Source organism: Lacerta agilis, chromosome 2 (genome assembly GCF_009819535.1).
Source record: "Lacerta agilis isolate rLacAgi1 chromosome 2, rLacAgi1.pri, whole genome shotgun sequence".
Lineage (NCBI taxonomy): Eukaryota > Metazoa > Chordata > Lepidosauria > Squamata > Lacertidae > Lacerta > Lacerta agilis.
Window position 1 is genome coordinate 11,225,594 of NC_046313.1, and position 21,122 is coordinate 11,246,715.

A 21,122-nucleotide genomic window follows, 5' to 3' on the forward strand; every position below is an offset into this window, starting at 1 on the left:
AAGGTTAGTGACCCTCTGCTTTGAGGTGCAAGAGACTAGATGAAGGTGCTTTCAGACAGGGGCTTACTCCTGCAAACAGATCGTGCAGGTATTGCAAATGGGTCACTAGCAACAAGGTTTCATTTCATTCTTTTAATGTACAATATTTTTTCCTTGAAAGGGTAAATTTGAATTGAAATTGGTAGGCAGGTGGAAGAAATATTTAAATATGGCAACCCTAGCATAGTGAGAAACCACACACAGGTCCCTTGCTCTTCCTTTTGTTCTCACCTTTCCATCACCTCGGTTGACCTTCCTCACGCTGTCAGCCATGACCATCTTGCCATCAGCTGTGGCTTGGAGCTTACGGTATTTGGGGTTCTCCTTTAGACCCAGGTGATCCCCTCTGAAAGGTTGTGGGAGGCTAAAACACACAAACCACAGATTGTAACTAGGGAGGGAGAGAGGGAGGTAAATTCGGTTTGCATGTAAAGGTAAACCTACCGGTATTTAATGCACACATTCCCAGAAAATATACAAACTGAAACGCATCCATCCATTTGAAATCTGCATTTCTCTGAATTTTACAATGTTGTTCTCCAGCCAAGTAATGTGTGCAAAAATGTATTGCTGTTGAGCAAAGTGTGCATAGAAATATATATATTCATGAAAACAGCATACAAAGATGCCTTTAAAATGTATAAAAATGCCTTCTAAATGGCATATAAAAATGCAAATTAGGAGCAATTCACACAAAAAATGCTGATGAATTTTCATTAGTACCCTTTAAAAAAATAAACCTCAAACTGATGTGGAAAAATGGAGAACTAAAGGGAAGTAATGGTTCTGTTCTATTCTGCATTGGTCAGACCCCACCCGTGTCCACTTCTGGGCACCACAGTTTAAGGATATTGACAAGTTGGAAGATGTGGAGAGGAGGGCAACCATGATGATAAAAGGTCTGTAAACAGCTTTACAAGGAACAGTTGAGGGAGTTTGGTGTTTTGCCTAGGAAAGAAAAGACTGAGAGGTGATACAATACCCTTCTTCAAAGGGCTGTCACATTGAAGATGGAGCAAGCTTGTTTTCTACTGCTCCAGTGGGTAGGACGCGAGCCAATGGATCCAAATTACAAGAAATATGAGTCAGATTAAACATTAGGAAGAATTTTCTAACGGTAAGAGCTGTTCAACAGCCAAACAGATTCTATCAGAAGGTGGTAGACTCTCCTTCACTGGAGATTTAAAAACAGAGGTTGGAGGGCCATCTGCCAGGGTTTCCTTAGCTCCGACTTCTGCATTACAGGAGTTTGGGCCAGATGATCCCTGGGATCCCTTCCAACTCTACAGTTCTATGATTCTATAAATTTAAGGTTGGAAAGATGAGAAACACAGAGAAGTAGAAATTATCAGATACACTCACCCCCAATAGTAAAGGTAAAGGGACCCCATTAGGTCCAGTTATGTCCAACTCTGGGGTTGCGGCACTCATCTTGCGTTACTGGCCGAGGGAGCCGGTGTACAGTTTCCGGGTCATGTGGCCAGCATGACAAAGCCGCTTCTGGCGAACCAGAGCAGCACACAGAAATGCCATTTACCTTCCCGCTGGAGTGGTCCCTATTTATCTACTTGCACTTTGACGTGCTTTCAAACTGCTAGGTGGGCAGGAGCTGGGACCGAGCAATGGTTGCTCACCCCGTGGCAGGGTTTCGAACTGCCGACCTTCTGATCAGCAAGCCCTAGACTCTGTGGTTTAACCCACAGCGCCACCTGGGTCCCATCCCTAATAGTAATCCACAGCAAACCTAATGGGTCAATTCCAGCTCGACTGGGGCGGCGCTAGCTCCTGTCTTTGCACTCACCTTTTAGGGTACAAACTCTTCTTGCCCCGGAAAAGTTCACTGGCACACAACTTGTCCTGGAGGGCTACTTTTCTCTGAGGTGGCAGCTGATCTCGATATTTCTTGCACTGCACCAGGAAAGCAAAGGTGGGTGCAGGTAAGAAGTAAAAGGAGAGTGAACATTGCAAACTCCAAAACATACCCTATTTACTTTAGCAAGGGAAAAACACACACAAATTTAGTTCAGTCACATTTGCTTCCAAAAAAAGAAATGAAGAGGCAAATGCGGGGGGGGGGGGGGGGTTGGAGCCGCCTCCTTTCCTCTTTTCCACTCTTCCATCCTATCACAGTTTATTGGAACCCCTCTCCCACACAAATATATTAAAATTTGCAAAATATCTCCAGGGCCACCGTATTTATTGGCCCAGTATACACACAGAATACCTGCTACCAGTAGTCTCAAAATTGAGGGCACTTCCAGACATCCTGTTTATTGCGCATTCACCCTGATGCGTTTGAGAGGAGTTTAGATGCTGCAGCATCAAAGCACACTGCATTTTCCCCGACAATTACCTTATCACAAAGCATTTAATCATTTGTGGAAGCAGGTTTGCTGTGCAAGGCTTCCATATCGGCTATAATTGTGTAACCTGAATTTGTCGGAATGTGATTGAATCCCAGACGAGAACAGTGACAGTCTGGTAGCACCCTCAGTTTCATTCTGAAAGAATTACGGATAGAAATGAGCCATAATCCCACTCTAACCCTCCAATGGTGGAAGATCTTTTTCAGTTCTTCATTGGGGCCTGTGAGAAACTTGTATGGAGCTGGCGGCCAAGCATGGTCAGTCGCTGTCATGGAAGGGAGGTTGTTTTTCAAGCCAAGGAGGAATTTTTGCACCTATAAGAAGGGAGATAGAGAGCACATAAACCCTCAAGGCAGTGTTTCCCAAAGTGGGCAATACTGCCCCCTGGGGAGTGCTGGAATGATCCAGGGGGTGGTAGTAGCTTTGGGTTCATTGAATAAAAATAAAGGGGCAGTAGAAGCATAAAGGAAGAAGAGATTTTGGAGGGGAAACGCGCATGTTTCATCTGTTGCGTAATGACGCTTACTGCCAGGTCAGCAGCCATTGCAGGACGGCGACAACGCCTCGGCTGGATTTGGCTTTTCCCTGCCACCTCCCCAAGCGTGAAGACATGTATACACACCTCCTACCCCACAAAATGCCCAGAGGTGGCAATTGCTGGGCTCATTGTTAGTCAAGGGAAGCCAAATCCCATCACCCGACTTGCCTTAGGCTCCAGACATGCAAAGGAAGTTCCATTGTACTTTGGGTGGTGGGTACTTAAGACATGTTTGCCTATGCTAATCTTATACTTGGGTCAAAACAAAATAAAAAATAAAAAATTCCTTCCAGTAGCACTTTAGAGACCAACCAAATTTGTTCTTGGTATGAGCTTTCATGCATGCACACGAAAGCTCATACCAAGAACAAATTTAGTTGATCTCTAAGGTGCTACTGGAAGGATTTTTTATTTTTATTTTTGTTTTGACTATGGCAGACCAACATGGCTACCTACCTGCAACTTATACTTGGGTGTTGCCCTGACATATCTGTCTACGCTAATCTTGTGTAACCCTCCCCTTTCTGATGTTTTAGTGATGTAGCAATGATGTGTTGATGATGCCGTGCAAACTGTATTCTGGGATATGGTGGGAAAGTTTTAAAAGTCAATGTTGCCCCGTGCTCTGGGTTCACTCGCTGCTGTTGAACCTGTTGCGCAACAATAACGGATCTAAGTCTACTTACTGCTGTTTTGCTCCAAATTACTTGGCTGGAATTTCCTTCTTTTACTGACCGCATGGACCCACAGGGGACTTGTACCCCGATGAGCTGGGCTGTTGAGGAGTCTCTCAACCCAGAATTTTCTTTAACACTGGGCTTGGGTGAACCCTATTCTGCTTCACCCAGGCTTTCCCTTTTCTTGCTATGTTATTTCTTGCATATAATTGTAGAACTGGGCCGGGAGGAACATACTCACCAGACTCGTGTAGATAAACTTAGTGATACGCTGAGAGGCCCCAGAGCGGAAATACTTCTTGTATTCCTTCCGTGTCTGCAAACAGACAAAAGCCCTGCTTGGTAAGCGTGCTAAAGTCTAAATAACATCTCAAGAGAAGAAGCTGCTGTGTACCAAATAAGGCCATCCCACTTTGCCTATGATTGTCTACTCTGACTGGAAACACTCTCTCTCCCAAGCATCAAGTAGAGATCTTTCCCTACCTGGTTCACAAGGCCTCTTTGTAACTGGAGATGCCAGGGGTTGAACCCAATACCTCATGCATGTTTTAAAAAAGTGTGTTCTACTGAGCTATGACCCTTTCCCACTTTGGAAGCAAAGAGGAAAGAGGAAAAGGCTGAAGCAGGGTGAGGAAGTACGAACAAGAAGGCAAGGCACATCCAGGAGGTTTTGCACAGTGGCAAAAATAAATTAAAAATATCTCACCCACAAAGTTTCCTTTCTGGGATAACCACAGCTGATAAAAGCAAGAGGGGGTCAGCTTTTGGGATATTCTCTCTTTCCTTATAATCCCTCAGTAATCCTGAGGTTTGCTCAATAACACTGCAAAGCTTTTTTAACAAGGTTATGAGGGGAGACAGTTGGTCTGTGCAAACAAGGCTTGCTGCTTTCCAGTTGACAACGTTCTCTCTCTGCTCCTTAGTAGAGAGCAGTCATACTTGCACAAGGGAGACGAAAATCCAGATTCAGTGGCTGAAGCCACTGCAAGACCCTGTTCTACCTCAACTCAGGTAAGGTTAACCCAAAAGAAACAGAAAATTATGAAGACAGCTTGTGTGTGTGTGTGTGTGTGTGTGTGTGTGTGTGTGTAAATTCACATACAAACACATGGTTGCAATGTCTGTCAATTCATATTGTACAGTATTGACAAACAGCAGGTCTCTCAAGACAGCATCTTAAATACAAATACTTACAAAACTGCAAACTGTAAATTCATAGGATCGTAGAACTGTAGAATTGGAAGAGACCCCAGGGGTCATCTAGTCCAACCCCCTGCCATGCAGGAATATTAAAAGAGGTACTCTCTCCTACATGTGAGTAAAGTGGGCAGAAATGCCTCTTTTATGAGGCTGCCCTACTGACTGTGTGTGCCTCCTAAACAACAAAAATGTTTTCTCTGTATAGAATGCTTGTTTCCTCCCCTTTTATGCTGGTTTTTGTAGAATTAAACAAACCAAACAATTAATCAACTTGGTGTAACTGAATGGCTTGCAACCCAGGTAGGAAGGCCTATTCAGAAAAACTAAGACTGCCAACCTAGCAGTTCGAAAGCACGTCAAAGTGCAAGTAGATAAATAGGTACCGCTCCGGTGGGAAGGTAAATAGCATTTCCGTGCGCTGCTCTGGTTTGCCAGAAGCGGTTTAGTCATGCTGGCCACATGACCCAGAAAATTATGGACAAATGTCAGATCCCTCAGCCAGTAAAGCGAAATGAACGCCACAACCCCAGAGTCGTTCGCGACTAGACTTAACTGTCAGGGGTCCTTTATCTTTTTTTTAAGCACAGAAAAACTAAGGACCCACAAAATAATTCTTTTAGAATTACACCCTGGGAAGTGTTATACCGTGTGGGTAGATATCCTAGCTATGGACTGCAAATGGATGAGAAAAGTGTTGAGGGGTAATTGACGTGTTCACCAGTGGCATATTTGTTACCTGATAACCTCTCCAGTAAGCAGTAATGATGGTGGCAGCATGATTGCGGCTCTTTTGTTGCTTCAGCTGCCGTAGGAGTTTACGAGACTGTGGAGGAAGGGAGCGGATAGATAAGAACCCCAAAGGAGCCCAGAAAAAAGGGGAGTGGGGACAGAGAGGCAGGGAAAATCAAACACAGTGTGTTTTTTGTCTTAGCTGACACAGCAGATCAATCAACAAAAGCTTTAAGTTGATTAATCAGTCAGTAGGGAGCATTTTCAACCAATAAGGGCAATTTTTTCATCTATGAGGCTGATACACTATGTTGTTTCTGGTGAGCAATAGGGAATTTAGCAAAAATTAAACAAAGTTCTTCCTTCCAACAATGGTTAGTAGTGTGTTTGTTTATGTGTTCACAAGAATGTGGAAGAAGGTTATGGATACAGAAGAACCCCATGGCAGCGGAGGTTGACAGGGAAAGAGGCAGGGAGAACCCAAATAAGGCAGGTTTTTTCCTTATGGTGACAAACTTTAAAGCAGCAGATCAATCAACTAAAGCTTTAAGTTGATTAATCAGCATGTAGGCGTCACTTGCAATTAGGAAGGGCAGTTTTTTCATCTCTGAGGCTGAAAACAGCACACACCTTTATTGATTTTTAGGGTGCTTAGGTACTTGCTTGTTACTTTTAACAGGGAATTTAAAAGTCAAATGATAAAATGTGGTCTTTCTTTCCAACAATAAGGAGTAGTGTTTGTTTATTAAATTGTGTTACTTTATACCAGGCATAGGCAAACTCAGCCCTCCAGATGTTTTGGGACTACAACTCCCATCATCCCTAGCTAACAGGACCAGTGGTCAGGGATGATGGGAACTGTAGTCTCAAAACATCTGGAGGGCCGAGTTTGCCTATGCCTGCTTTATACATCCAATATGTCATAAAGACACCTAGGTGGAATATGTTTTGTAACATGCGTCTGTATATAAATTTAATCTAGTGACCAGTTAAAATGATGATCAATTAACTTTTTTATTTTATTAAAATTAATTAATTAGCTGACAGCTCAAGCTTGTAACATATGGACTGCAACTATGGCATGCCACTTTGCACAGATAAGAGGGGTTTTTAAAAAAAAAATCTCATGCAGCAAGCTGCATCTTTCAACAGGAGGGGAAATTCTACATGCAACGTCTTGAAATGTGATACCTATTGCAATAGGGCACTCCAGACATCTTTTTATTATACATTCATGATTATTTGTGCTCATGATGCTCTCAGGGCAGTCACACACCATCTTCAATACTGTCTGCAAAAGTTTTGAGCTAATCATACTACTTCAGGCTTCCTGAACCTCGGCCCCCCAGCTGTTTTGAGACTACAATTCACGCCATCCCTGACCACTGGTCCTGTTAGCTAGGGATCATGGGAGTTGTAGGCCAAAAACATCTGGAGGGCCGAGGTTGAGGAAGCCTGCACTACTTCATTTCTGATTTGTGCATAGCCCGTAACTTGCTGCTGAAATCCCATTAACGTTTTTGACCACAAATGTTTGGTTTCGTTCTGTCCTGGTTTTGTTTTACTGTGTAACCCCTTTGGACAGCAATATAATGGTAGCAGAGCAGGGACATCACACAGCAAACTGAAGCAGAATAAATCCACCACTAATTCACTATTACTGTGTCAAGAATACATTGCAGAAGACATCCACAATGAAACAGCAGTCTGGAGGGGGCAATCATCCTGTTTGCAGAGACATTAGATGACGCTGCCTTTTATTCAGCGTTCATTCTAATTTGTTTGCGAAGGAGTTAGATGACGTGTCAGAAAAAGTGTTAATCCCACATTTTCCAGTCATGTTAAAAGATCTTTTGGGGAAGTAGGTTTGTTATGTGATAGCTCCCAATCAATTATAATTGTGTGACCTCAATTTGCCAGTATGCAATTGAATCCTACCCCAAAACAGTAACAGTCTGGAAGTGTGCATAATCATCTGAATTCACCCAAAGAAGCATGCATACAGGAGCAAAAAGACAGAGAGTAGGTCCCAGGGTGGGGGGGTGGGGGATTTCCCCAATATCCTTTCTCACAGAAGTGGGCAGTGAAGTCCTATGGGCCCCTTGCACTGGCAGTTCATTAAAATCAGCTTAGCATTATTGGAATCTTATGCTGTTTCACATCAGTGTAGGCAGAATGAGAGGAAGTGGAGCAGTCTTTTTTCAATCTCCATTGACCTCAGGTGGAGTGTTTTAACTTGTTTTGCTAGTGTAATGCTACTGCATTGTCACAGGTGGAGCTAAAGTCCGAGACAGCTCAGGATGCCAACTAAGCCCTGTTCCTCCCTACACCCTGCCACACACAGTCAGGTTTTGGCTCCTGTACACCACCAATACAACACCAGCATTGTGGTTATGCCACTACAACATCATTGGTGCAGGAAAAGTCAAATCCCCCCCCCCCATTTTGTAAAATCCCCATTAACCTCAATCCAGCACTAGTAATGGAAGATGGAGCAGCTTCACTAAGACCTACAATTTTCTTGGTCATTACTAATAACATCTCAGACAACATTGGAGATCGTACTCTATATAGTTTGGCACGCACACATGTGCAGCATGTCCATGCATGCTCAAGGATTTGAAATGACAATATAACAAAATCTGGGCAACAGTGTACAAAACTTATCATTTCAGCCTCATCTGTCTACTTACTGTAGCATCTGAGCCCCTGTTAGCAGCTCCTAAGTTGTCTGCAACTGACAAAAAAATCCCAGGCTACTGAAGAATACGTGAGATTTTGTTGCATAAAATGATGATTGAATATATCATGTCACAACATTACATTTTTTAAAAAAATATTCTTGCATATTATTTAATTACTTTGACTATATAACTAACTGATCCCAAAAACCTTTAAAGGCCTAGCTGCAACCATCTTCTGGATGTCACCTGCCTCACCTTCCATCCTCGGACATAGGCCTGGATAAGAAGAGCTGACATTTTCATCTTCCCGTATTTCTTCTTTTGCTGCAAAATAAAATGCTCATTTCAGTAGACAGGCAGGCCATGAGCAAACAGGGCATCATGAGCGGTGATTCCTGACCCTTGGGACTGGTAGGGTAGAAGGCCAGGAGGCCAACAGTAGATGGCGCCAGAGCCAATGACAGACAGTGCCAACTAATTCTAGTTTTGCGCGCACGCACGCACGCACGCACACACACCCCCTCTTCTGACCTCTGCTAAGGCAACACTGAGACTAAGGAGCAGGAAACTGACAGCCAGATCCACCCGCTTGACTGGTTGTAAGTAAGAAGGCAGCCTTGTGGGGGCTGCCCGCCCCCCCTTACGCCCCCAATGCCATATCAAGGCAGGTTGGAACTTGTCTTGGTGTGATTTTCACCTCTTGCTTTCAATAACTAGAACAAATATGGAATGCAAATATTTCTTCAAACTGTGTTGCAAATGCCCTTGTTAAAATGGAGCCAATAATAATAATAATAATAATAATAATAATAATAATAATAATAAACAACTTTATTCACATAGCCAGCAGCCATTGCAACAAAATATGCACAATGTACAGTTAAAAACAATAGTGGATAAAAAGATCGATCAAATGGTTATGATTGTCATTCAAATAGTGGCCCTTAATCTCACTGCGCCCTCAATAAATCTAGCAATGTTGGTTGTTGTCAGCTCATTTTGACCAGATAAGAGAAAGAACAACGTATTTGCAGATGGACGGCCTGGGATAGTGAGTAAGAGTGGAGTAATAAATTTGGACCTCAGATCTTTATAGAAGGAGCATGACAGGAGGACATGAGTCACTGCTTCCAAGCTGCTGTTTCCGCAGGGGCAGAGTCTTTTTTCGATTGGGATCTTTTGAAATCTGCCCTCGAGTACCGCTGAGGGCAGCACATCCAGTCTAGCTAGGGTGAAGGCGCGTCTGAATTTTGGAATGGTTAATTTGTGCAAATAAGATGGCAAGGAATCAAACTGCGAAGGGGAAAAGAAGGTGTACCAAGGACAGCGTTTCTTTATAATTGCCAGATTATTTTGTTGCTCAATGTCCTTTAGACGCTGACCAATTAGGCCTGGAGCCAAGTATCACTCTGTCTAACAGCCTTCACAATTCTCACGGATGCAAGCAAGACAATGATTTACTACTGGCCCATTACTGTCGATTTCGCAAAACACAGAGGACAGTGGGGTCTGCAAGTTAAAAAGCACCCAAGACTGTAAAATCGTACGTGTATCACTCTCTGCATCTTACCGCATGGCCCCGGTACCAGGCAGAGATAACAATTTGGCTCTTGCGCATGTGTAGAAAGTTCTTGCGGCATTTCCAGGCCCGGAAGGTTGCTTGGATGAGTGCAACCAGCTCCTGTATCCGCTGCTGGCGTCTCTCCTCCAAATAAAAAAGCTGTGAGGGGAAAGGTTGAAAAGCACCAATATAGGGTTCAGACCATGCAAGAAATTACCGGTACAGCCTGATCTGCATTAACTTTGATTTTAGCTTTGATGTTCCTTCATGCTCCTACCAGACAAATCCTCAGGGCCTAAGATGTTAAGATTACAAGCTTCTGCTCCTTGTAGATTTCCTATCCTCAGGTTCCCACATCAACCAAGAACATTTTGCACGCATGGCAAATAGGTTTGTGTTTTTAAATGGGTTTTGTAAATGCAGCTACAATGCAGGCTACAGTGGCCAGGCATCACGTTCAATTGATCTTCTGCAGTCTATCCTACTTTCCCAGCAGACAAGTGTGCCACAATCTGTGAGTGAGAGGAAGATCACTTCCAGAAATAGTTGGGGTAGAAATTGAACTCGGTTCACATTTAAAAGCAAATCAAATCTGCACTTTCTGAAACAATATGAGGGCCAAAACACAGCCAAATTTTGTGATGTAGTTCTCCACAAAAGTGCATAATAATAAATATATTCATGAAAATAACATAGACAAAATGATTATATCAGGGAAAACTGGTTGCAAAAATGTGTTGATGTATTGAGCATTCGTCCTGATTTGTTTCTACATGTTTTCCCATTAATCATTTGCTTATCCCACACTTTTCATTGTGTTTTCCATGTCAGTTTCCCAACTGCAAAAAAGTCCATTTTAGTTGTTTCCCCCCCAAGTGGATTTGTTGCGCTAGCTAGGGCGATGGATAACTCTGAACGCACCTAAATTTTCCGGTATGCAGTTGAATCCCTTTCCACAAAATATTGAAAGTCTGGAGGCATCTATAGATGAATATGTTTGGCTATGCAGTGTGGTGACATATATTTTGTCATATCTTTCATTTTGTAATCACGGGGCAGAAGGAAGAAGCATCAGTAAGAGAGGGGAATGGCACGACAGAAGCAGGAGCTTGGGGAATAAAAGGCAACTAACACACACACACACACACACACAGAGAGAGAGAGAGAGAGAGAGAAAGAGAGAGAGAGAGGGTGATTATCTGTACAGTCTTAGGGTTTGGGGAAAGAAGCTTGCACTCCACTGAAATCTCTTTGTGGAACCTTAAGTGAAAAATATTTGGTACAACCCTAGGAGCAACATTCATTCCTCCCACTAACTCTAGAAGAGCTGGTAACCATTGACCTCCCCTCTTGGTCCTAACATCAGTTGCTCACCGTGCGTGGCGTGCGGATGAAGATCTTGGTGTGTCCATATGCCAGTTCTTTGGAGTCAATGGGCAGACTGCTCAAAAGGGCTTGAACACCATCCCTGCACCAGAAAGGGGAACATAAGAAATCAGAGATTGCCTAGCCACCACCTGGGCTCACTCTTAATTGGTTGGGAAGGCCTCTGTGTGTGTGGGAGGGGTGTTACTGCCCATGTGCCCAATGCCAAGCAGCACTGCAGGTCTCCACCACAGATCAGGTCACCCAGCTGGCACAAGCTTGTAACATCCAAAATGCTAATGCCTAGGAGAGCCTGTGCATGTACACACAGTGGGAAGCTGCAAAGTGGGGTGTCAGGAGCCAGATTCAAGTGTAGGTCAGCAATGAAAACACATAAAGATGCTAACTCTTTATTCAAAGAAACTAAAACAGTGCAGGCTAGTAATCCCAACTCCAAAAAGACAGTTGCAAGGACCAAAGATCCTCACCTTCCACTGCTTCCTAAGTCCTCTCCTCAGTAGGGTTTTTGCCAAGGAATTGTAGACTGTGTCCATGCACAATCAACCTCTGCTCTGCTCTTTTCATTTCTCTGCATGTTCCAAGAGACCAGAGTGAAGAAGCTTGGGACTCTCTGCCCCAACCTCTCCCTGCCCACTAAACCCTGCTTCCAACACCTCCTCCTAGTCTGCTCCCTCTTCTCCCTCTAACAAGTCATCGTTGTCGCATCACCAATACCCTGGCTTTGAGCTTTCTTCCCTTGGGAGTTCCCCAGCTGCTGCCTCCCACCACTCCTCTGCAGCCAGCCAGTCCATGATTTGGGATGACCGTCCAAAACCACCTGAATCTGTCCCCATGACCACACAAATGTGCTACACATGTTTCCTTTCCAAGCAAAGCCTAGCCCAGCAGTCGGGGATCTCACCCCCAGCAGCCAAATGCAGCCCTCCAAGTTTCTCTCTCTAGTCCCATATCAGCATTATTAAACGCTTGGATGAGTCCACTATATTGGATATTCTGCTGACCCCTGAATGTAACCACCAGGCTCTGATGGCAACCTCTCCAGCACATCACAGTTTCTGTGTCCTACCTGGCGCTGCCTTTCCACTTTGGCCAAGTCTCCTTGGAGAGCATCTTGTAGCGCTCCAAACATGGGTCATAGAGCTGCCGATAGGCATAACCAGCCCGCCGAACGCGCACGTTCTCCAACAGGCCAAGGTAGCGCACCTGTGTCCGAACCAGATCATCTGTGAACACAGCAGCCTTTTTGGTGTCATTGGGCTTGATGCACCTGCAGCAAAGAGGACATCCTTATTGAGTGAGATTACTCTCCCGTCTCTGTCAGCAAACTGGCTGGATCCAAAGATAAGTCTACAAGCAGCCTCATACCCAGAAATGCTTGGGAGTTCTGAGACATAAAAAATCAGTGCAGCCTGTAAAGGTTCAGTTCATCATCTTTAGTCAAAATGGTGCTGAACTATATCTAAACATAGATGAAAGCCTGCTCCTTTATCCTAGGAACCACCACACAAAATTTTGTTATGAGATCTTAAGAAAACAATCAACTTTCCACAGTCTCTCTCTCTCTCTCTCTCTCTCTCTCTCTCTCTCTCTCTCTCTCTCTCACACACACACACACACACACACACACACATACACACAAATTACCTGATGTAATTAGGGTTCTTAGAATACAGATTCTTCATGAGGGTGGCCACAGAGGCTTTGAACTGTGAACCAGCGGTGGGTGGACGCTTGAGTGAGGCTTTTTGGGGGTCCCCTTCAGGGAAGAGGCTGTGCAGGAGCACATGTTTGGCCTTCCACATGGCTTGTGACAGGTCTCTAAAGAGCAGGTCGTTGTTCTTCTCTATGAATCCAACCACGTTGTAGGTCACCTGAGGTAGAGAAGACTCAGTGCCTAAGTAGTTCTCAGATACATTCCTAGTGAACACAGTGCATCACCCATTGTTGGAGGCACATAGAAGGGAAGACTTCAAGTTGAAGGTGAGAGAACAGACACATTCAGATGGAAACAAAGTGCTCTGGTCCACAACCCAACTCCTACTCCATCGTTGTTTCCAAGGGCCTCCCAACCTTTTTGTCTGTGCTAAAGTCCTTCTTAGAGGGTCAAGTTTCTCCTAGGACTGTCTGATTCTCCTTTTACTCAAGGGAAATCCACCACTACACCTTGCAATATATTTTGCCCACCTGGGACCAAGGTAGTAAGCATGCCTCTGGTTTGCATCACCTCAGACTACAAGTGGGGGCTCACATACAAAAATAGAATAAAAAATAAAAATTACATATTTATCACATTCAAGAGAAGGTTAGGTTGAAAGCCTTCTCCCTAATTATATCTAGTCTTAATCCCAGGGTTGTGGGTTCGAGTCCCACATTGGGCAAAAGATTCCTGCATTGAAAGATGACCCTTGTAGTCCCTTCCAACTCTGCAATTCTATGTTTCTACTGTATGATTATATAAGCCCTGGTGGGTCTTCACGAGGGATTTCGCATGGAGGGAGCTCCACAGTTCAGTAACACTTCTCTGCGTGCTGTCATGCAGCAGTAAGTTTCCTTCACCTCACATGCTCCCCACCACATTTCCCAAACCATTCCAAGGGATTCAGGCACTTTAGGAAATCATAATTTAACCCAGGGGTGGTAGCTAACCTTTTCCAGCTCAAGGTTCACTGCCTTTCCAAGGGCGACATGCCAGCCCTGCAGGGGAGCTACCCTTGCTCCAACCCCCTGTGCTCCCCAAACGGACCCCTCCTTCACGTTTTTGAGAAAGACTCCTAGCGCCAATTACCTTGCCGGCATAGTGGTGAATACGGAAGCAGTTAGCATGCAAGCTGTTGTCCATGATACGCTTGTCATTCTGTGTGACCCTGCTCTCATAGCGTTGGTGTCCCTTGTAGACTTGGTTGAGTTTGTTCAGGAATGTGGCTTCATTCACCTCACCCGGGCGAAGGCACTCCTCATCCAGCATGGCCAGGATCCCACCTTTGCCCTACGGAAAGAAGGAACACGTAGAACACTGCAGCAGAGGCTGGTCCACTAGGGCAAATGGGGCACTACCCCGCCAACCTCAGTCAGCCAACGCGATTTCTCATACAAAGTTTGCAACGCATTGAACCAAAATGTTTATTTGATGTGTCTAGAGATCTAGTCTAGATCATGGTCTTCTCTACTGCGGTGAGAAGTGTGACTGCATTTCCACTTTAATTTTAGTTAGTATTTTCCAGATTGGCACCTATACACATTAACAAGAAAATCCACATTTTATGCAAATCTGTCTCTTCCTTTGCCCTCTGTTTGGGTGATGCACAAGTAGTTATGATAACACTTTACAGGGAGTAAGGCCCACTGAACTCAGTGGAGCTTACTTCTGAGAAGGCAGGCATGGGGTGTCTTAAGCTCTTTCAAATGCCTGCTCTTCTCCTTGCAGATGCAGTAAAAAAACAACAACAGGTCATGGTTGCTGGCCTTTCCAATTCCTCCTCAACAGCCCTTCTTTCTTCTGTGCTTGTTAGCCTTTCTCCTCTGTGGACTGTTTTTCTTTACTTTTCTTAAAATAAAAAGCCATCTGTTTGTGAAGTACTCAGCCCACTGAAGAGAAGGACAGTATCCTCAAGCAGTTTTCTTTTGTGAAAGGCCTGTGTTCTTTGGCCTCCTTCTCCACCACTCCACTTGGTTGTTGTTGTTCAGTCGTTCAGTCGTGTTTGACTCTTCGTGACCCCATGGACCAGAGCACGCCAGGCACCCCTATCCTCCACTGCCTCCCGCAGTTTGGCCAAACTCATGCCAGTCACTTCAAGAACAGTCCAACCATCTCATCCCCTGTCGTCCCCTTCTCCTTGTGCCCTCAATCTTTCCCAACACCAGTGTCTTCTCATGAGGTGGCCAAAGTACCGGAGCCTCAACTTCAGGATCTATCCTTCCAGTGAGCACTCAGGGCTGATTTCTTTAAGGATGGATAAGTTTGATCTTTTTGCAGTCCATGGGATTCTCATGAGTCTCCTCCAGCACCATAATTCAAAAGCATCAATTCTTCGGCGATCAGTCTTCTTTATGGTCCAGCTCTCACTTCCATACATTACAACTGGGAAAACCATAGCTTTAATTATACGGACCTTTGTCGGCAAGGTGATGTCTCTGCTTTTTGAGACCACTCCACTTACACACACACACACACACACACACACACACACACAGCTGAAGATAGATTCATGCAGGGCTGAGTCTTGATCCTTGTTGGCACTCATAAAGCACTGGACAGAAGTGAGAGCAGAGAAGGCCAGATTATCTACGGTGAAAATTCCAGAGTGCACCGTAGTTGTGAAAGAAAAAGGAGGCATTGGATGAAGGGAGGCGGTGGTGGGAAAGGAAGAGTGGAATTTGCTGGGCAAGAGACTGGGAAGTGGTTGTTTTGGTCACAGCAACCTAGCAAAAGACAGCTTTTCATTATTGAAAACCAAGAGGTGTGAGGACTTAAGTCCTGCATGGAAACATTGCCAACCACTCTGTTAAATTTTTATTGTGTGTGCTGGGGCAGGGACCGACTGCAGTGGCAAAGTGAGAAGGCACTCTGCACATACTCAGAGGCACTTTCCCCACTTGAGACAATGTCTTAGACTACTGAAACCTGCCATAAGCTGGGAAGCCACTCCTCAACCTCCTCAGCACTGCTCACCCCCCCCCCATGGGAACGTCTCTGATTGCATCTATCCTGGGCAGTCTCCCCTCCAGGCCCTGAGCACACCCACACCTGCTAAGATTCAGCAAAGGGTTTGCATCACATGCAAGTGATGCCATGGGATTATTCAGCCTCCTTGTCCACCTTGTTCTACCTGTCTTATGCCTAGTTTTTCATTTGTTCTGCCGCTTTCCCTGGGGAAACCTGCTGTTTACCTCTGAATCGGAACAAACGTCAATCCGCAGAAAAACTTATTGACGTTTGTTCTGATTCAGTGGCAGCAGCAAGACAAGCGGAAGTGTGGTCGAGCCCTTAGAGCAGGGGTAGGCAATCTAAGGCCCGGGGGCTGGATGCGGCCCAATCGCTTTCTCAATCCGGCCCACGGATGGCCCAGGAATCAGTGTGTTTTTACATACCGTATTTTCCGGCGTATAAGACGACTGGGTGTATAAGACGGCCCCCAACATTTCCAGTTAAAATATAGAGTTTGAGATATACTCGACCACAGATTCTCCACCCGGCGTATAAGACGACCCCCGAATTTTGAGAAGATTTTCCTGGATTAAAAAGTAGTCTTATACGCCAGAATATACAGTAAGTAGAATGTGTCTTTTTATTTAAAATTCATCCCTGGGTTATTTGTGTGTTTTTACGTGAGTAGAATGTGTGCTTTTATTTAAAATGCATCTATGGGTTATTTGTGGGGCATAGGAATTCGTTCTCCCCCCCCCAAAAAAAAAATATAGTCTGGCCCACCACATGGTCTGAGGGACGGTGGCATAGCTGTCAACTTTTCCCTTGCAAGGAATCCTATTCGGAATAAGGGAATTTCCCTTAAAAAAGGAAAAAGTTGACAGCTATGGACGGTGGACTGGCCCACAGCTGAAAAAGGTTGCTGACCCCTGCCTTAGAGACACAACATGAGCACTGGAAGCAAAGAAAGGCTCTGCAAGGGATGAGGTATTGGATTTATGAGATTACAAGTCTTCTTTCTCTTCCCACTTTATTCACCATTGCTCCCGAAACAACTTACATCCTCTATCAAGTTGCAGATTATGCTGTTATCGAAAAAGTCCACAGGAGTCCAAGCGATGCCCTGGGGGTGGGGTGGGGATAAAGCATGTTATTAGCAGGGAAAGGGAGGCCCACAACATGGCTTTCATCACTACTGCTTACCAAAGTGCTACAGGAGCGGGGCAGGGTGAAGAAGAAGAAGAAGAAGAAGAAGAAGAGGAAGAAGAAGAAGAAGAAGAAGAAGAAGAAGAAGAAGAAGAGGGGGAAGAAGAAGAAGAAGAAGAAGAAGAAGAAGAAGAAGAAGAAGAAGAAGAAGAAGAAGAAGAAGGGGAAGAAGAAGAAGAAGAAGAAGAAGGGGAAGAAGAAGAAGAAGAAGAAGAAGAAGAAGAAGAAGAAGAAGAAGAAGGGGAAGAAGAAGAAGAAGAAGAAGGGGAAGAAGAAGAAGAAGAAGAAGAAGAAGAAGAAGAAGAAGAAGAAGGGGAAGAAGAAGAAGAAGAAGGGGAAGAAGAAGAAGAAGAAGAAGAGGAAGAAGAAGAAGAAGAAGAAGAAGGGGAAGAAGAAGAAGAAGAAGAAGAAGAAGAAGAAGAAGAAAGAAGAAGAAGAAGAAGAAGAAGAAGGAGGAGAGGGAAGAAGAAGAAGAAGAAGGGGAAGAAGAAGAAGAAGAAGAAAGAAGAAGAAGGGGAAGAAGAAGAAGAAGAAGAAGAAGAAGAAGAAGAAGAAGAAGAAGAAGAAGAAGAAGAAGAAGAAGAAGTCTGGACTTGATATCCCGCCTTTCACTCCCCTTAAGGAGTCTCAAAGCGGCTAACAATCTCCTTTTCCCTTCCTCCCCCACAACAAACACTCTGTGAGGTGAGTGAGGCTGAGAGACTTCAGAGAAGCGTGACTAGCCCAAGTTCACCCAGCAGCTGCATGTGGAGGAGCAGGGAAGTGAACCCGGTTCACCAGATTACGAATCCACCGCTCTTAACCACTACACCACGCTGGCTGGGTGGTTGCAAAGCTCCACGGCCACCCTGGCAGGACTGCCAGATTGACTCCACCACTGCAGCTCCAAACTCACTGCCCCATCCCATCAAGCGGCAGGGATGTGGCACCACCCCACCGCTCCTGATGTGAGTTGTAGTAGTCTAACAGCATCTGGGTTGGGGGGGGCAGAACACAGGTTCTCAGCTCCTCACCCTGTCTAGTTAGGCATCCTGGCTCCCACTTTGCCCAACCAGATGCTTGAGAAGCCCACAGACACGACTTTAGCATAAAAAACCCTCTCTCCCCTTTGGTTGTTCCCTAGCAAATGGTATTCAGAGGCATGCAGCCTCTGCTCCTGGAAGTAGAATATAGTCATCGTGATGACTAGTAGCTACTGACACCTCCTCATCTTGCAAACAGGAAAAGGGCTTCCACATAACAATGGTTAGTTCTGGACAGGAAACCTGTTCTGTTGTAACAAATGAACAGGACCATCCCAACTACCCCCCACCCACACCAACATTATGCATCCCCCCTCTTTTTTACATACTATATTTATATTTTCCTATAAAATACAATTGCTGCTCTGATCTTATGGTGAATCCTAGAAGTTATTGGCACCGCTACATTTAAAGTTATTTGTACCTGCACTGTTTTTTTGTACAACCTATTCTATTAATACTCCTGCCTATGCACCAGGCCTGGCTCTGGCAAAATTGTCTACCTCCCGAATGTACTCCTCTTGCTCCTCCTTCAGGGTCAGCAGGATGAAGATTTGCTGCAGCTTCTCGTTGCAGTAATTGATAATGAACTGCTCAAAGCTGTTGTCCTACAGAGAGAAGAGGGAGGAAAAAAATATAAGCTCTGAAAGCAAAAGAGTCCCGGGTAAAGGATGCGTGCATCCTAGATCGACTCCCACGTATAAAACCCTGACCATATCCCCTAAGCCTGACTCTCAGCCCTGAGGTCTCCTCACAACATACTGTAAATCCAGTTCATGTTTGTGCTCATCCATTTAATACACATAAACAAGACGCAGAAAGATAAGAGAGATAGCAATGCACACAGCACACATAACACCTGAACATGCACTCAGAGAGAGCACCTTCTCATATCTTAAGGCACCAGCCCGCCCCAGAGTCAGTCCTACTTGCCAAGACCCTGACCAAATCTCTGCCTTTAAAAGCAAGGACCAGGAATGTCCACTACTCACCTGAAAAATCTCAAAGCCATAAATATCCAGGACACCCATGACTTTCTTGTGCTCAGTCGTTGTCACCTAGAAGAAGAAGAAGAAGAAGGTGTCCTGAAAGCATTCACACTTCCCAGTCTCCCCTGGGCACTGTGGTCTAAACCACAGAGCCTAGGGCTTGCCGATCAGAAGGTTGGCGGTTCAAATCCCCGCGACGGGGTGAGCTCCCGTTGCTTGGTCCCAGCTCCTGCCAACCTAGCAGTTTGAAAGCACGTCAAAGCGCAAGTAGATAAATAGGTACCGCTCCGGCGGGAAGGTAAACGGCGTTTCCGTGCGCTGCTCTGGTTCGCCAGAAGCAGCTTAGTTATGCTGACCACATGACCCAGAAGCTGTACGCCGGCTCCCTCGGCCAGTAAAGCGAGATGAGCGCCGCAACCCCAGAGTCATCCGCGACTGGACCTAACGGTCAGGGGTCCCTTTCCCTTTCCCTTTCCCATCTTGTTTCTGTCTTCCTAATCATGAATACATATTTCCCTCCCCCCCAAAAATTGCCAGTGCCTATATGAAAAAGTATCATTTAGCTCAATCCCACCCTTACTCCAAAGCAGCATAATATGGCAGGGGTGGTTCTCCAGATGTTGGTGCTGCTGTTTGACTCCAGTTGACATCAACCTCTGCCAGAATGCCTAATGGTGAGGGATGATGAGAGGTGTGGTCTAGCAACACCTAGAGGGCCGCAAGTATACCTGAAGGAGCGTCTCCACCCCCATCGTTCAGCCTGGACACTGAGATCCAGCGCCGAGGGCCTTCTGGCAGTTCCCTCACTGCGAGAAGCAAAGCTACAGGGAACCAGGCAGAGGGCCTCCTCGGTAGTGGCACCCGTCATGTGGAACGCCCTCCCAGCAGAGGTCAAAGAGATAAATAACTATCTGACATTCAGAAAATACCTGAAGGCAGCCCTGTTTAGGGAAGTTTTTAACCTGTGATATTTTAATGTATTTTAATATCTGTTGGAGGTCGCCCAGAGTGGCTGGGGGGACCCAGCCAGATGGGCGGGGCACAAATAAATTATTATTATTATTATTATTATTATTATTATTATTATTATTATTATTATTATTATCATCATCATCATCATCATTATTCCACCCCCCATGTATGGGTTCTCTCACTAAGCCAGATATGAAAATAAGGGAACACTTGTGAATGATAATACCAACATTAGTTCTCAAACCAAGGATCGTCGCTGAATCCTAAACCACTGCTATAGTACATTGGGTGTTAAACTCATTTTCACTGTTTCAAAGTCAGATGGATCATATCTGCCGCGCACACTCACTTTGATGCTCTCGTTGATCCTGTTAACGAGCCAGTTAAATAGCCGGTTATAAACGTTCTTTGCTAGGGCATCCCGCACATAGTAGCCCTAGGAAGCAAGACAGAGACGGTTAGACCATGAAACACACAGCCCGTTCAGGAAGCTGAGAGCCCTGGGCCAGAGTGCTAGCCACTTCTTTGGGAAGAACTCAGCCCTAAAGCTCCCAGGTCAGAACTATCCTGGAATGTAGCTATCTGATGGGGGCATGCTTTACACATCCTAAGTATACTGGTCCGAAACCAGTCTTAGTATCATCACTGTAACTTGTAAAATTACGATAATTAATGGCTGCTCTACAGAACTGCCATTCCTAGAATTGTTTGAAAGGACACTGAGATCCAGCGCGGAGGGCCTTCTGGCGGTTCCCTCACTGCGAGAAGCAAAGCTACAGGGAACCAGGCAGAGGGCCTTCTCGGTAGTGGCGCCCGCCCTGTGGAACGCCCTGCCATCACAGGTCAAGGGAATAAACAACTACCTGACATTCAGAAAATACCTGAAGGCAGCCCTTGTTAGGGAAGTTTTTAATGTGCGATATTTTTGTATCTGATTTTTGTTGGAAGCCGCCCAGAGTGGCTGGGGAAATCCAGCCAGATGGGCGGGATAAAAATAATAAATATTATTATTATTATTATTATTATTATTATTATTAGGGGCATACTATATTCCTAGGATGTTTTGTGCCCTACAACAACCTGGATTTCAACCAGGGATGTCAGAGAG

At 45.1% G+C, this 21,122-nt stretch overlaps 1 protein-coding gene across 2 annotated transcripts in view; it reads right to left on the bottom strand.

Annotated features, from left to right (window-relative positions):
- Positions 1 to 21,122, bottom strand: part of LOC117040655 (unconventional myosin-Ia-like) — a 49,906-nt gene that overhangs the window by 4,304 nt on the left and 24,480 nt on the right. The window contains exons 12-26 of one of the 2 annotated variants that reach the window (XM_033138549.1): positions 20,364 to 20,450; positions 19,046 to 19,111; positions 18,557 to 18,661; positions 16,886 to 16,948; positions 13,966 to 14,166; positions 12,825 to 13,051; positions 12,247 to 12,447; positions 11,169 to 11,262; positions 9,804 to 9,953; positions 8,489 to 8,557; positions 5,557 to 5,643; positions 3,862 to 3,936; positions 2,585 to 2,719; positions 1,841 to 1,947; positions 271 to 403 (exon numbers count right to left, since the gene is read on the bottom strand). In XM_033138549.1, the coding sequence (XP_032994440.1) occupies positions 271 to 403; positions 1,841 to 1,947; positions 2,585 to 2,719; positions 3,862 to 3,936; positions 5,557 to 5,643; positions 8,489 to 8,557; positions 9,804 to 9,953; positions 11,169 to 11,262; positions 12,247 to 12,447; positions 12,825 to 13,051; positions 13,966 to 14,166; positions 16,886 to 16,948; positions 18,557 to 18,661; positions 19,046 to 19,111; positions 20,364 to 20,450 (1,800 nt within the window). The remainder of the gene's footprint in view (positions 1 to 270; positions 404 to 1,840; positions 1,948 to 2,584; positions 2,720 to 3,861; positions 3,937 to 5,556; positions 5,644 to 8,488; positions 8,558 to 9,803; positions 9,954 to 11,168; positions 11,263 to 12,246; positions 12,448 to 12,824; positions 13,052 to 13,965; positions 14,167 to 16,885; positions 16,949 to 18,556; positions 18,662 to 19,045; positions 19,112 to 20,363; positions 20,451 to 21,122) is intronic. The other variant, XM_033138550.1, reaches the window with a different exon arrangement.